The 14,486-nt window shown below is 37.5% G+C and overlaps 1 protein-coding gene across 2 annotated transcripts in view; it reads left to right on the top strand.

The window, feature by feature from the left end:
- The window catches only part of CAB39L (calcium binding protein 39 like), a 74,099-nt gene extending 60,018 nt beyond the window's left edge, over positions 1-14,081 (top strand). Inside the window, exons 8-10 of one of the 2 annotated variants that reach the window (XR_003047610.1) lie at positions 7-150; positions 11,531-13,574; positions 13,751-14,081. Coding sequence is in view for 1 of the 2 variants with exons in the window: in XM_006916451.3 (XP_006916513.1) it covers positions 7-150; positions 11,531-11,710 (324 nt within the window). In the remaining variant the exon portion in view is untranslated. Of the gene's footprint in view, positions 1-6; positions 151-11,530 lie in introns of both variants that reach the window. The other variant, XM_006916451.3, reaches the window with a different exon arrangement.
- Positions 14,082-14,486: the final 405 nt, after the last annotated feature.

Here is a 14,486-nt window from a genome sequence, read left to right as displayed (position 1 = left end):
CTATAGCTGCTAGGTGAACTGATCCTGGACCGACATAACTTTGCCATTATGACAAAGTACATCAGCAAGCCAGAGAACCTCAAACTGATGATGAACCTGCTTCGAGATAAAAGTCCCAACATTCAGTTTGAAGCCTTCCATGTCTTTAAGGTAAAGTGCATTCTGCAGAAATAACATGAGCATTTGTTTTTCAGTTCCAAATGGCAAACTCTCTACTTTTTACTCTCCTTTATATTTGAGAAAAAAATTAAATAGGCAGTCTTTTGGTTTTGTATAACTTAGATGAAAGTTTAGAGTTATTTTACTGAATGCTAACTAATCCATATCTAATTTTTTTTTTCACCAAGAAAATAGGTGGATACTGTTTCCCAAAAGTAACAAAAATAATCAGTGATTGAGTTAGAACCCAAACCCCAAGCATCAGAATTTGAATGCTTTGCTTTCTGCCTTAAGTGTTTCTTTGAATGTTAAATAAAGCGGTGAAGAAACGCTTGGGTGCTACTCACTTTTATTACTTATTCAGAAATATTTTTGTGAATGCATTTTGCTGTAGAAGAAAACTAGCCCCTATAATACCTGCTTTTTCTTTCTGATATATTTTCTTTGATACAAGAGTAACAAAATTGCCTCCTAGAAACTTTAGGCAATAGATTTTTTTTTTTTAAGTAGGGTAGGTAGGAGAGAACTAATCTGTAATCTCATACTCCTAACCTAAATATTGTGAAGATTTTAGTACATTTTATTTTCCTGTACACATGTTTGAAGGTTTTTTTTCTACAACTGTGTTCACATTGGATACAAAATTGATATCCTGATTTTATCACTTAATGCTATACCATGATCGAATACTAATTCATTGTTGTTATGTGTCATTTTTAGAACCATCATAATTTTATTGGCATCGTAGTTTATCACTGGGTATATTTACTCTAGTTTACTTAAATATTCCTGTCATTAATATTTAGGTTATTTCCATTTTTTCCTACTCTGAGTAATATTATAATGGACCATTTTATGTATCCAGCTATTTTTTTTACATATTTAGGATTATTTTGGAGGGATAGGTATCTAGAGTAGAATTAAGGGTTTAGAGGGTTCCAGGCTTTTTTTAGTTTTTGTAACATATATTCAGTAATTTAATTATAAGTCTATAAATGGAGACATGGCACTTTATAAGATAACGTAACTGTCGCTTTGAAAGGTAAAAAAATTTTAGTCTATCTTTCAGCCACCAAATCTTTATTTTCCAAAAACTAAAGCAGTTCAAATACCAAATTAATTTATAAATTCAATTTCCTTACATTCAGAATTCCGACAGGACTTTTCCTGGATCTGGACAAGCTAGTTCTAAGATTTGTATGGCAAAGCAATGGCCTTGAATTATCTATGGCAATTTTGAAGACGAACAGGTAGGGGAAACCTCCCTACTAGATATTAAAACTTATTATGGATTTGTAATAAATAAAAGCCATATTGTATTGGCACCAAGATAGATAAATAGAACAACGAAATAGAGTAGATGGCCCAGAAATAAACCTTCGCAAATATGAAACTTGGTATTTGAAAGTGGGGAGATTATAAATCAATCAGTGAAGAAAGGGTTAACTATTCAATAAATGGTTCTAAAGTAAAGGATTATCCATACAGAAAACCCTATCCTCCACTGTTCTCAGAAGTAAATTCTAGGTAAAGATCTATACTTGAAAAACAAAATTTTTTAACTTTTAGAAGAGAAAATAGGAGATTGTCTTTATGATGTTGAAATAGGAAGAATTTCTTTAAAAAATAAAAATCGTAAAACATAATAAAAACATTTATAAATTTGACCACATTAAAATTTAAAACTTCTGCTCAAAAAAGACATTATAAGCAAAGGGAAAGACAGGATAGAATATGACACATATAACTTACAAATCATTAAGAAAAAGACAAACAATTCAATAGAAAAATAGGCAAAGGATACAAGTTAGTAATTTACAGATGAGGAAACCTGACTGACCAATAAGTAGGTGAAGATGCTGATCATACTAGTAATCATGGAAATGGCCACTAAAATATCAATGAGATATCTCCTCACATTCTTCATATTGGCAAAATGTGTAAGTCTGACAATATCAAATTTTGGTAAGGTTGGAGGGCTGTGGAACTCTCATACACTGTAAATTGGTACAACCACTTTGGAGAGCAATTTAACAAAATAGAGAATTGAAAGCATACCCTTCAACCCTGCAATCTCATTCTAGGTAATTTCTTGCACATGTGCATAGGGAATCATGTACAAAAATACATTTTGCAACGTTATTTATAATGGTGTACAATGAGAGAAGAACATAAATGGACATCATAAGAAAACTGGAGGAATAAAAATTGTAATATAGTCATACAATTGCATATATTAATGGAGTAAAATTAATAGAGTTATATGAATCAATGTGGCTAATCTCAGAGACACGGAGTGGGATAAACAAACATTAAAAGGATGTTATTTATTTAAAGTTTGAAAACCTGCAAAAACAACACTATATGTGGATTTATATATGCAGTTTAGTCTAAAAACCTGCATAGGAATGATAGATACTTAATTCGGGATAGCAGTCACCTCAAGGGAGGGGTAGGGAAGAGAATGGTATTAGGAAGAAGTGTCCAATAGCCTCTAATTACATCTGTAGTATTTTATTTAAAAAAATCTTAAGGCAGGTATGGCAAAAATGTTAAATTTTGATAGAGCCGATGCTGGAAACATGAAGTCTGATATGTTATTCTTGTACTCTTCTCTGTGTTAGAATTATTTCACAAAAAATAAACACCAATTGGATGAAGCAAAAATAGACTGCTCTAGGACTAGAAAATGCCTATGTAGTATAAAATGATAGATCCTCTCAAGACCCTTTTGACTGATGAAATTATAGAGGGCTGTGTGTCATGTCATTCAGATCCCATAGAATTTAAATATTTATCCTAGATGAGAATAAGCTTTATATGATTTTGTTCAAAATACAATATTATAGAAAGATTCAGTAGGTGGAAAATAGAAATAACCTGCTTCTGTCCCCTGAGAAGATCAAAATTTGGATCATCTAATCATTGGACAGAGTAGGTACATTTAAAAATAGCTGACCACTTGTTTACTTGTACGTGTGTATAAACTGTTCCCCAACTATGTTTCTTCCACTGAAGTACAAACTGAATTGTTTACTTGCCAAAAATAATTTTTTGTGATTTAGAAAAAGTAACAGCCAAATCGTAGGGTTTTTTTTCCCACAGTTCTTTATTAATAGTTCCCCCCCACCAAAGCACCTTCTATAAGGTGCAGAAAATGTGGAACACGTTACTGAAAATGTCTTTGCCACCAGATCATTAGTGTCTCATTCTCGTTAGCTTGCTGATAAGGTCAAGGACTGGAATGAGATGCTGTTTCACGTGCTTTCTTCTATTGATGAGCCAGGGTGCTGTGGTGGGAAAGAACTGAACAGAAATCAGGGGACCTGGGCCTTTGTTCTGGCTCGGTTGCCAGCAGTGACTTTGGGCGAATCCGTCTGGATCTATTTCCTCACTTGCAAAATGAGTAACATTAAAGTCTAAGGTCTAATTCTAAGATACTAGGTTCAGAGGACTTTTGTCTCTGTCATCCTGGCTCTCCCAGAGATGTGCCTAGGTGAATGTAGGAATCAGCTGTGGCCTGATCTCCTTTTCCCTTCCCTGTTAACCTCCTAATAGCAGAGGACAAGTTGCCACTTCCACCAAACCATGTAGGGGGTGGGGCAGTCTGCGCCTTTGGCTACCTCCTCAGAGCTGCTGGAACTTGGGGACATCCAATGCCAGAATCTGTCCTAAGTGTATTACTCTGTCGCTCAGAGCCTAGCAGTTGGCCACAATAGCCATTGCCATGAAAACAAGAAGCTCCACCCTCCCTTATTCCAAAATTCAAAGGCCAACTTGACAATTCACCTAAAAAAAAAAAAAAGTATGTGGAACCAGAAACATCCTAGTTGATAATAATTTCCAGTGATCTTATGGAAGAAAATGTAGAATTACACATTAATTTGGTGAATGCCTAACCATAAGTTGCCCACTTCCTTATGGACCCATTTTTTTAGCAAGCCAGCTACTTCAGTCACAGTGTACCAAATCTAAGTCTACTAATGGATAAGCGATTGAGACCAAGTAAATTTAGGAACCAGCTGTGAGCTGATTTAATAATAATTTTTCTAAAAATTTTTAACAATACAGTGAAAAGTGTTTATATCAACTTCGTGTTTTAATAACTACTTTTAAATAGTGTCAGAATATTCTAAATATTGTATCATTCATATTTGTGTGCATTTGGGATGGTGAACCTTTAGAATATAAAGGTCTTATTTTACACTTGCACGAAATGGAATTTTGTACTGAGTAACTTCCATGTCGCTATAACAGGAGCCCCACTTTCAAATCCGTGTACAAAGCAGTCCAGGCGTTCAGCATGCCTCACAGACCATCAGGTTAGCGAAGCTGGAGACTGGCCTTCTGATACTGGGCCTAGTGCAAACCCTCTTGGCAAAATGGAACGTGAATGAAATGACTGAGTATGTGTGTGTAAGATATACATTTTTTATCTTTCATAAAAAACAGTCAGGCTTAAAACAGAGAGCAAAATATTCTTAGTTTTCCTTTCTCCATAAGTCACGTTTCTGAGACATGTTGTATAAAGTAAGGGATGCAGATGATAAAACTGAATTCTAAAAAGGAAAGCCAAGTTGTTTTATTTTTGTGATTTGTTTGGGTGGTTTGAAAAAAGTATTTTAAAAATGAATACAGCAGAGAGAGAACCAAGAAACTCTCTACGCTGGACGTAATAATCAAAAGATTTGGTTCTGCACAACTTGGCCTGGAAGCCCATTCCTTAGGGAGTGGCGCATCTCGAGCCTTGACCTTCAGTGCCTGGCGCCCAACAGAGGTCATGCGACATTGCTTTAGCTGCCTCTAAGCAGCAACTGCCTTTCGAGGCAGCAGAGTTCAGGAGCCATGAAAAATAAAAATAAGAAAAATTTTAATCTTGCAAATGAATTTAACATTTATTAGGTTTATTGTACAGTATGGATTCAATGGAGTTGATCCAACAATGCCTGACTGCAAATTCCACTACATTTTACATTTATTTTGGATTGAAACAGAGAAGCTTAGTTTGTCCAATGTGTTTAATCTTTTTTTTTTTTTTAGAAAGACTGTTATGAGTTATTTATGTAGTTACCACAAAATGCCAGACAATTTCTAGCTAAAACTTCACAGCAACTTCCTTGTAAACAAATGGTAACAGGAGCCATGCATCTGGCTCCAGGATATGATTTCCTAACACACTGACAGGCGTCATGTGAACATCAGGTCTTCTGTGTAATGAGCCTGGGCACTTTTTTTTTATAAGTGACAGTTTTAGTTTATTGTAGTAAAATGAATAACCCAAAATTTACTATTTTAAAGTGTACAATTCAGTGACATTTAGTATATTTACAGAGTTATACAACTATCACCACTATCTAGTTAGAACATTTTCATCACCCCACAGGAAACCCTGAACGCCTTAAACAATTATTCATTTTTCCTTACCCTCAGCCCCTGGCAACCACTAATCTCTCTTCAGTCTGTGGATTGGCCTGTTCTAGATATTTTATATAAATGGAATTATACAAAATATATGGTCTCGTGTGCCTGGTTTCTTTCATTAGCATAATGTTTTCAAAGTTCATCTATGTCGTAGCATCAGTACTTCATTCCTTTTTATGGCCAAATACTATTCCATTGTGTGGCTATATCATAATTTGTTTGCCCATTCATCAGTTGATGGATTTTTGTTTATCGAGAATAGTGCTGCTATGAACATTCATGTACAAGTTTTCGTTTGAACAAATGTCTTCAATTCATTTGATGTGTACCTGGGAATGGAGTTGCTCAGTCTTATGGTAATTTAGTAACTTACTGAGATACTGCCAAACAGTATCTTCCCCGCTGCCGCCAACATTCCCGCCAACAATGTTCAGGGTTCCAATTTCTCCCTTTCCTCACCAACATTTGTTATTATCATTATTTAAAATTGTAGCTGGCCTAGTGGATTTGAAGTGATATCTCATGGTTTTGATTTGCATTTCACTAATGACTAGTGATGTTGAGCATTTTTTCATGTGCTTATTGGCCATTCGTGTATCTTTCTTCAGTAAGATGTCTACTTAAATCCTTTGCCCCTTTATATTTTATTTTTTAAATAATTTTTTATTTTTCAAACACAGTTGGCATACAATTGGCAAATTGATATTATATTAGTTTCAGGTGTACAACATAGTGATTAGACATTTATATAACTTATGATCGCTCCATTAAATCTAGCACCCATCTGACACCATACATAGTTATTATATTATTGACTATATTCCTTATGCTATACTTTACATCTACATGACTATTTTGTAACTACCAATCTGTACTTCTTAATCCCTTCCCTGTTTTCACCTACCCCTGAAACCCCCTCCCATCTGGCAGCCATCAAAATGTTCTCTGTACCTATGAGTTTGTTTCTGTTTTGTGTCTTTGTTTATTTTGTTCTTTAGATTCCACTTGTAAGTGAAATCATATGACATTTGTCTTTCTACGTGTGACTTACTCCACTCAGCACAATACCCTCTAGGTCCATCCATATTGCTGCAGATGGCAAGATTTCATTCTTTTTTATGGCTGAGTAATATTCCATTGTATGTATGTATCACCTTTTTTTATCTATTCATCCACTAATGGACACCCAGGTTGCCTCCATATCTTGGCTATTGTAGATGAACATGTCCTTTCAAAATAGTATTTGGGGTTTCTTTGGATAAATACTCAGAAGTGGGATTACTGGGTCTTTCTTTGTCTCTTGTTATAGCCTTTGTTTTAAAGTCATTTTGTCTCATGCAAGTATTACTATCCTAGATTTTTTTAATTTCCATTTTTGTGAAATATCTTTTTCCATTCCTTTACTTTCAGTCTGTGTGTCTTTTGATCTGGTGTGAGTCTCTTGTAGATAGATATGTAAAGGTCTTGTTTTCTTATCCATTTCTTATACTATCTTTTCGTTGGAGCATTTAATCCTTTTTCATTTGAAGTAATTAATAGATATGTAGTTATTTCCATTTTACTATTCATATTTTTAAAAATTTTTTCCTTCTTCTTAAAGAAGTCCCTCTAATATTTCTTGCAATATTGGTTTGGTGGTGATGAACTCCTTTAGCTTCTTGTCTGGGAGGCTCTTTTTCTGTCCTTCAATTCTAAATAATAGCTTTGCTGGGTAGAGTAATCTTGGTTGTAGGTCCTTGCTTTTTCATCAATTTGAATATTTCATGCCAATGCCATCTGGCTTGTAAGATTTCTGTTGATAAATCAGCTGCCAGTCTTATGGATGCTCCCTTGTTGGTAAGTAATTGCTTTCCTCTTGCTGCTTTTAAGATTCCCTCTTTGTCTTTAACCTTTGGCATTTTAATGATGATGTGTCTTGGTGTGGGCCTCTTTGGGTTGATCTTGTTTGGAACTCTGCACTTCCTGGGCTTGTATGTCTATTTCCTTCACCAGGTTAGGGAAGTTTTCTGTCGTTATTTATTCAAATAAGTTTTCAATTTCCTGCTCACCCTCTTCTTCTGGGTGTGAATGTTGGTATGTTTAATGTTGCCCCAGAGACCCCTTAAACTATCCTCATTTCTTTTTTCTTGTTGCTGTTCAGATTGAGTGTTTTCTGCTATCTTGTCTTCCAAATTGCTGATTTGATCTTCTGTGTCATCTAATCTATTTTTGATTCCTCTTAAGATATTCTTCATTTCAGTTTTGTATTCTTCATTTCCAACTGGTTCTTTTTTATATTTTCTAGCTCTGTTTTTATGTTTTCTATTTCTTTGTTAAAGTTTTCAGAGTTTATCTACTTTAAGTTCATTGAGCATTCTTATAAATAGTATTTTGGACTTTGCATCTGGTAGATTGCTTGTTTCCATTTTGTTTATTTCTTTTTCTGGAGATTTGTTCTGTTCTTTCATTTGGGACATGATTCTTTGTCTCTCCATTTTGGCTGCCCCCCTGTGTTTGTTTCTATGTAATAGATAGGGCTGCTGTCTCCTGGTCTTAGTAGAGTGGCATTATATAGTAAGCATGCTGTGAGGCCCAGCGGCACAGTCTCTACTGATCACCTGAGCCAGGTGCTCCAAGTATGTCCCGTGTATGGGTTGTGTGTGCCCTCCTGTTGTGGTTGAACCTTGGTTGCTGTTTGCACATAAGTGTGATGGACTGATCCTTGGACCTATAGGTTGTAAGGACTAACCAGTGAGGGACTGACCCTACAGAGCAGGATTTGCTTTAGCAAAACTCTGATACCTGTCCAGTCTGCCCTTTGAGTGTGTGGTTCTCAGATGCAGCCCTTTAGGGAGCTCCAGCTCTAAAGCTGGCCACTAGGTGTGCCAGCCCTGGGGCATCCTGGGAAGGGCCCCGCTGCAAACCAAGTTTAGCCACAGCCTGTGCCCTTCCCAGGACCACCTTGCTTGAACCACCAAGCAATCTGAAGATACCTTTACCTCCTTTTTAAAAGGGTTGTTTGTATTTTTGTTTTTGAGTTATAGGAGTTCTTTATGTATTCTGGATTATAGACACCTATCATATTTATGGTTTATTAATATTTTCTCCCATTCTGTGTGTTGTCTTTTTACTCTCTTGATAGTGTCCTTTGACACACAAAAGTTGTGTGTTGTTTTTTTAAAGAGATAACGGTATGTTTTAATTTGTAAAATCAAGAATCATATGTTCTTGAGTACAGTGTTCAACAAACAAACTACACTCACCTATTGGTACAGAAATGGCACCCTGCCACTTCCCTGGGGAATTAATCCAGACAGATTTATTCCTGAGCAACTCATTAGCTATGTGTCTGCCAGCAGCAGTCGCCCTCTCTCCCTTATTACAGTGATATGTAAACACTCTCTCTTATGCAGAATAACGGAAATGCAGTCTTTCATTGAACTGAGTAGCCATATACAGTGCAGCACCATTGATTTGTCTATGGATTTGATATAGTCTGAACTCCAGGTTGAGACCTCACATCATTTAACCTTCTGATGACTGCAAAGACCCTTTAGAATCCAGCAGTAATACACAAAAGTTTTGACCTTTGATGTTTAGTTTATCTATTTTTTCTTTAGTGGATTTTGCTTTTGGTCATAGCTAAAAAACATTGCCAAGTCCAAGGTCATGAAGTTGCACCCCTATATTTTCCTCTAAAAGTTTTCTTAGCTCTTATATTGAGGTCTTTGACCAATTTTGAGTTAATTTTTATTTATGGTATGAGGTTAGGGCTCAACTTTATTCTTTTGCATTTGGATATCGAGTTATCCCATGTTGAGTTTTTCTTTTTTTATCATGAAAAGGTGTTGGATTTTGTCAAGTAATTTTTCTGCATCAAGTGAAATGATTGTGCAGTTTCTTTCACTGTACTAATGTGGTGCGTTGGTTTCCTGGGGCCGCTATAGCAAAGTACCATAGACCGAGTGGCTTAAAACAATGGAAAGTTATTTTCTCAAAGTTTTGAGACCAGAAGTCCAAGATCAAGGTGTCAGCAGGATTGGTTCCTTTTGGAGGCTTTTAGGGAGAATCCGTTCTGTGCCTCTCCTGGCTTCTGCTGGTTGCCAGCAATCCATTCCTGGCTTTATAGCTGCATAACTCCAATCTCTGTCTCCGTCTCCACATGGCATGTTCCTCTGTGTATCCCTGTGTGTCTCTGTGTCCCAAATATCTCTCTTCTAATAAGGATACTAGTCATTGGATTAGGGCGCATCCTAGCCCAGTATGACCTCATCTTAATTTGATCGCATCCCTATTTCCAAATGAGGTCCCATTCGTAAGTACCGAGGGTTAGGACTTGGACATGCGTCCTTCGAAGGGACACAGTTCACCCCAGTACATGTGGTGTAGTACATTGATTTTATTATGTTGAGTCACCCTTGTGTTTCTGGAATAAATCCTACCTGGCCATGGCATATAATCCTTTTAATATGATGCTGGACTTAGTTTGCTTGAATTTCGTTGAGGATTTTTGCATCTTTATTCATAAAGGAAATTGATCTGTAGTTTTCTTGTGATATCTTTGTCTGGCTTTGATATCTAGGTAACACTATAACTCTTATGAGTTTTTATATTTTGGAAGAATTGAAGTAGTTGGTGTTAATTCTTTAAAAGTTTGCAGAATTTACCAGTGGAGTCATCTGGCCCTAGGCTTTTCTTTGTTGAGAGGTTTTTGATTACTGATTCATTCTCCTTATAGAAAAAATTTTTAAAGATTATAAGAGAACACTATGAATTATTATTCATCAACAAATTAGATAACCTATAACAAATGTGAAAGGGGAATTACTGATGAAATGGGCAAATCCTTAGGAACACACAAACTACCAAACTGACTCAAGAAGAAATAGAAAATCTGATTCATAGACTAGCTCTCTTGTCACCTGCACCATGAGCCCTTCTGTTCCAAAAGCAGAATCTAATATAATCTCCATCTCTTTTGAACTTCTGCAGCCTCTTATTTCTTCCTTATAGGTTCCTAACATCCTTTTGTAGTTTTCTCCATCCCCATATTTGCTGAGTTGGGGGAACCTTTAGGGCTCAACTTTGTAGCCCCCACTGTTCCATAACCGATCCTTCTTCCTAGTATGTTCAGAGTAGAGTCGTGCACTGTTGAGGTACAGAATGTGGAGGCTGTGGGCAGAGGGGCTGGTGGTGCAACACTCAGCCCCTTTAGAGTCAGGAGCACAGAACATGCAACCAGAGAGCTATATGGGAGTCAGTACTTTTGTGGGTATTCTGGTCCTGTAATCATACATATAGCATATAGCATCTAACTAGGAAGTATGCCCATTGCAAAACATCATGCCAATCAGTATTATAGTTTTGAGTGATTGCGTCCTATAATTATAGTTGTCGCTGTCTTTTATAGTAGAGCTGAGCTATTAGTCCAGTATTATGATTTCAACCTGGAACACACATAAGAGCTTTATCAAAATACAGAATGCCAGACTCCCAGCCCAGATCTGCTGAACTGGAGTCTCTGGGAGGTGGGGCCTGGGCAATTGTAAATGTTAAAACTCCATGTACATAAGAAAACAGTAACACTGGTGACCTCCAGGAAGGGAAGGTAAGAGGGAGACTTTTCACCTTTGTCCTTTTTGAATTTTGAGCCAGATGAATATATTAAATATATTATACGTTGAATACATTACATTAAATATATATCGAATATATTGTATTCAATATGTAATTATATATTTAATTGTAACTTAAAATATATAATTATACAATTTTAAATATATTAAATATATGTATATAGAATATATAGAAAACAAATGTGAAAGGGGAATTACTGATTTTCCTCAATAAGGAAGTTTGATCTAGGCTTTCTATGTTCTGCTAACACAGGTACCACGTAAAACACAAGTGGGATCCGCGTCGTCCCTGGTGTGCGTTCTTTGTCCTCTATGTTTGTCTCTTTATGTTTCAGGTGTTTGTGGCCAGTCCTCACAAAACGCAGCCTATCGTGGAGATTCTATTAAAAAATCAACCCAAGCTCATTGAGTTTCTGAGCAGCTTCCAAAAAGAAAGGACGGACGACGAGCAGTTCACTGACGAGAAGAACTACTTGATAAAACAGATTCGAGACTTGAAGAAAACAGCCCCTTGAAGTCTCAGCGTTTCCTGCCACAGTCACTTCCTCATTTGTTCAGTTTGTACAAAGTGTCATTTCAAAAAGTAATCATTCTTGGCAAGGCTTTTGAGGTGCCTGTTTTTTCTCAATTCATTGTTCGGGGTAGATAGAATATAAACATTTGAATGAAAAAGAATTAACCTAGAATAATATATTCATTTTAATCAAGTCTGTGATTATTTATGAGAAATCAGACCCATTGTATTAGGCATTGAAAACAGCGATTTTAACCCTTTTTTGGTGACAGGCGGCAGGGCCGTGTGCTTGCAGACCTGAGCCCTCAGTCGCTGTGAGCCAGCAAGGAAGAGCCCAAATGATGGGCATCACTGAGTCCTCAAAGAGGATTCAGTTCACAGAGAAGAGCTGGGCATGGGACCAGAGGGATAAGACAGTGTCACCTATTTGCACTTGGATAAACACATTTCTGAAGGCGCTGAAAGATCTGAAACAATATGATCCATGTTTTTAGTCATTATGTATTCTTGTTCCCGGCCCGTGTCTTTTGACAGTAGTTCATGGTTCCTGACTTCCTGGGGAATCGGGATCCACTTCCCTGGCCAGCCCTCCTTGCTGCTCACTTGTCCCACGTTCCATCCTCAGCACGCCTGGCTCCTGGCACACTCCGACTCCATCCTGCGGTGGGGGTGGGGGGTGCTAGCGTGGAGCCAGTGAAGTACAGATAGGGTGGGTTAGCAAGAGGCACGGGCTGAGGAGACCCATGTGGTGTAACCCGCTCACTTGAGAACTTGGAACAGATAGTTGAGAACCACAGCTCTAGCTCTGGTCACCACTGTTTCACACTGACTTCTGTCGCATTTGTGAATGCGTGGAGTGTTTCATCCGTAATTCTTACGATGGGAAAAATGTTTTGTGGTTAAGGTGTGTTTTAGATTAGGAATCATTGCATTGCGATGCCTAGTGTGTACAAAACCATGTGTCCAGAGGGTTGCACAAATCTTTATACCACTTTTATGTAATAAGGGAACATTGCCATTGGGAGGGCAAATGATTAAATGCATGGAACAATTCTCAGATGACTAAACAAAATTTTTTCAGTTTATTTTCTAATAATCTATCACTCTAATTTCCCATCAAAGTCTTCAGTGAGAAGGTAGAAAACCTGTAAAATGTTGGTCCCAAATACTCTCTTGCATACTAGGATGATTCAGGATTTAATTTGTGTTTTTTAAAAAAGGCATGGAACCAAAAAAAAAGTCATGGCTTGTTTTCAGACCTCAAGTATATAAAATGAAAATTTAAAGCTATATTTACAAGACATTAAAGGAACAATCATTAACCTGTATTCTTTTCATAATTCTGTTTCTAAATCATGACTTATTGCCTTTTGTAGGAGCCTTGACTTAACAATATTGGGTGCCGTATTCTCCACCCAGAGAGGGGGCGACCCCTCTCTAGGGGTCCTTCTCCAGGGTCAGCGCCCTCTGTACATTTTGCATCTGAAGAATTATCTGGCAGGGTTTCACCCATCTTGGCTGGGGCGCAGGTTCATGGTCTTCTGTGCCCAGCGTGGAATCCTGAAGCATATGGCGTGGGACCTGCGGGACCTTCTACATCAGCTCTAGCCGTGGCCAGCAGGGGAGGGTCAGCCAGCAGCCTGTCTGACGACCTTCATTTCTTAGTAACTGAAGTCTGACCACTTTTATGACATTCCCAGACAGTCCGAAGTCCTTTAGAATTTGATTTTCTTGTTTTGCTTATTTGGTTAAAAGAGATGAATGTAAAAAAAAAAAAAGGGCACAAAAACCATTGTAAATGTATTTAGTTGCTTAAATACTGTCCCACAACATTATGGGACATGTGTTTTCAATTGAAAAGCAAGGTCTTGACATAACCTTTCAAAGTCCTTTAGAATTTGATTTTCTGGTTTTGCTTATTTGGTTAAAAGAGATGAATGTAAAAAAAAAAAAAGGGCACAATAACCATTGTAAATGTATTTAGTTGCTTAAATACTGTCCCACAACATTATGGGACATGTGTTTTCAATTGAAAAGCAAGGTCTTGACATAACCTTTTTTGATAAATATATGTTATTTCTCCCGGGCTTAAATTAGCTCTTTGCTAGCAACCCCTCATCCTAGTTTAGTACCTGTCAAACAAAACTAGAGTCTTAAGAGGGAATAAATGAAGTGGCTGGGTTTTTGCTGTAATACAAATTTGTAAATTATTTACGTGAAAAAGGAAGCCAAAAGCTCACAGTCAAAATATGTTTGCACAAAATTCACTGTAAATATTGTGAGAATTGAATTTTGAAAAGGTCATATTTAATAAGCTATTTCAAAAGCACACATTTAAAATAAAGACTGATCAAATAAAAAGGTGCCACATACTCCGTGGTTGGTCTCATTCCTCTCCATGTCCCGCGTCTGTGTTCTTGCCACCGCCCCAAACGGGGGAAGTGCAGGCGGAGCACAGGCAGCCTCTCGGTGGGTATTCAGGCTGCCCGCCCCGAGGCCCCGCACCGTCCTCTGCGTGCTCCCCTGTCAACACTGTCCTTAGACGCAACTGCCATTGACGGAGCACCGCCTGCCAGGCACTGAACGTACACATCTCATTATCAGTGCCTCACGACAGCCAGAGTCCATTCCCATTTTATATTTGAGGAAACTGAGGCTGTGAGCAGCTTAATAATCCCAGACAGCATGGGCTAGACCTGGGACACAAACCCACAGTGGCCTGAACCCAAACCCCTACTCTTCTTCCCTCTTTCTTCCTCAAACAAGGAAAGTCTAGG

This window comes from Pteropus alecto, unplaced genomic scaffold (genome assembly GCF_000325575.1).
Source record: "Pteropus alecto unplaced genomic scaffold, ASM32557v1 scaffold24, whole genome shotgun sequence".
Lineage (NCBI taxonomy): Eukaryota > Metazoa > Chordata > Mammalia > Chiroptera > Pteropodidae > Pteropus > Pteropus alecto.
The sequence above is the reverse complement of the archived record's forward strand: the minus strand, read 5'-3'. Positions and strand labels throughout refer to the sequence as shown.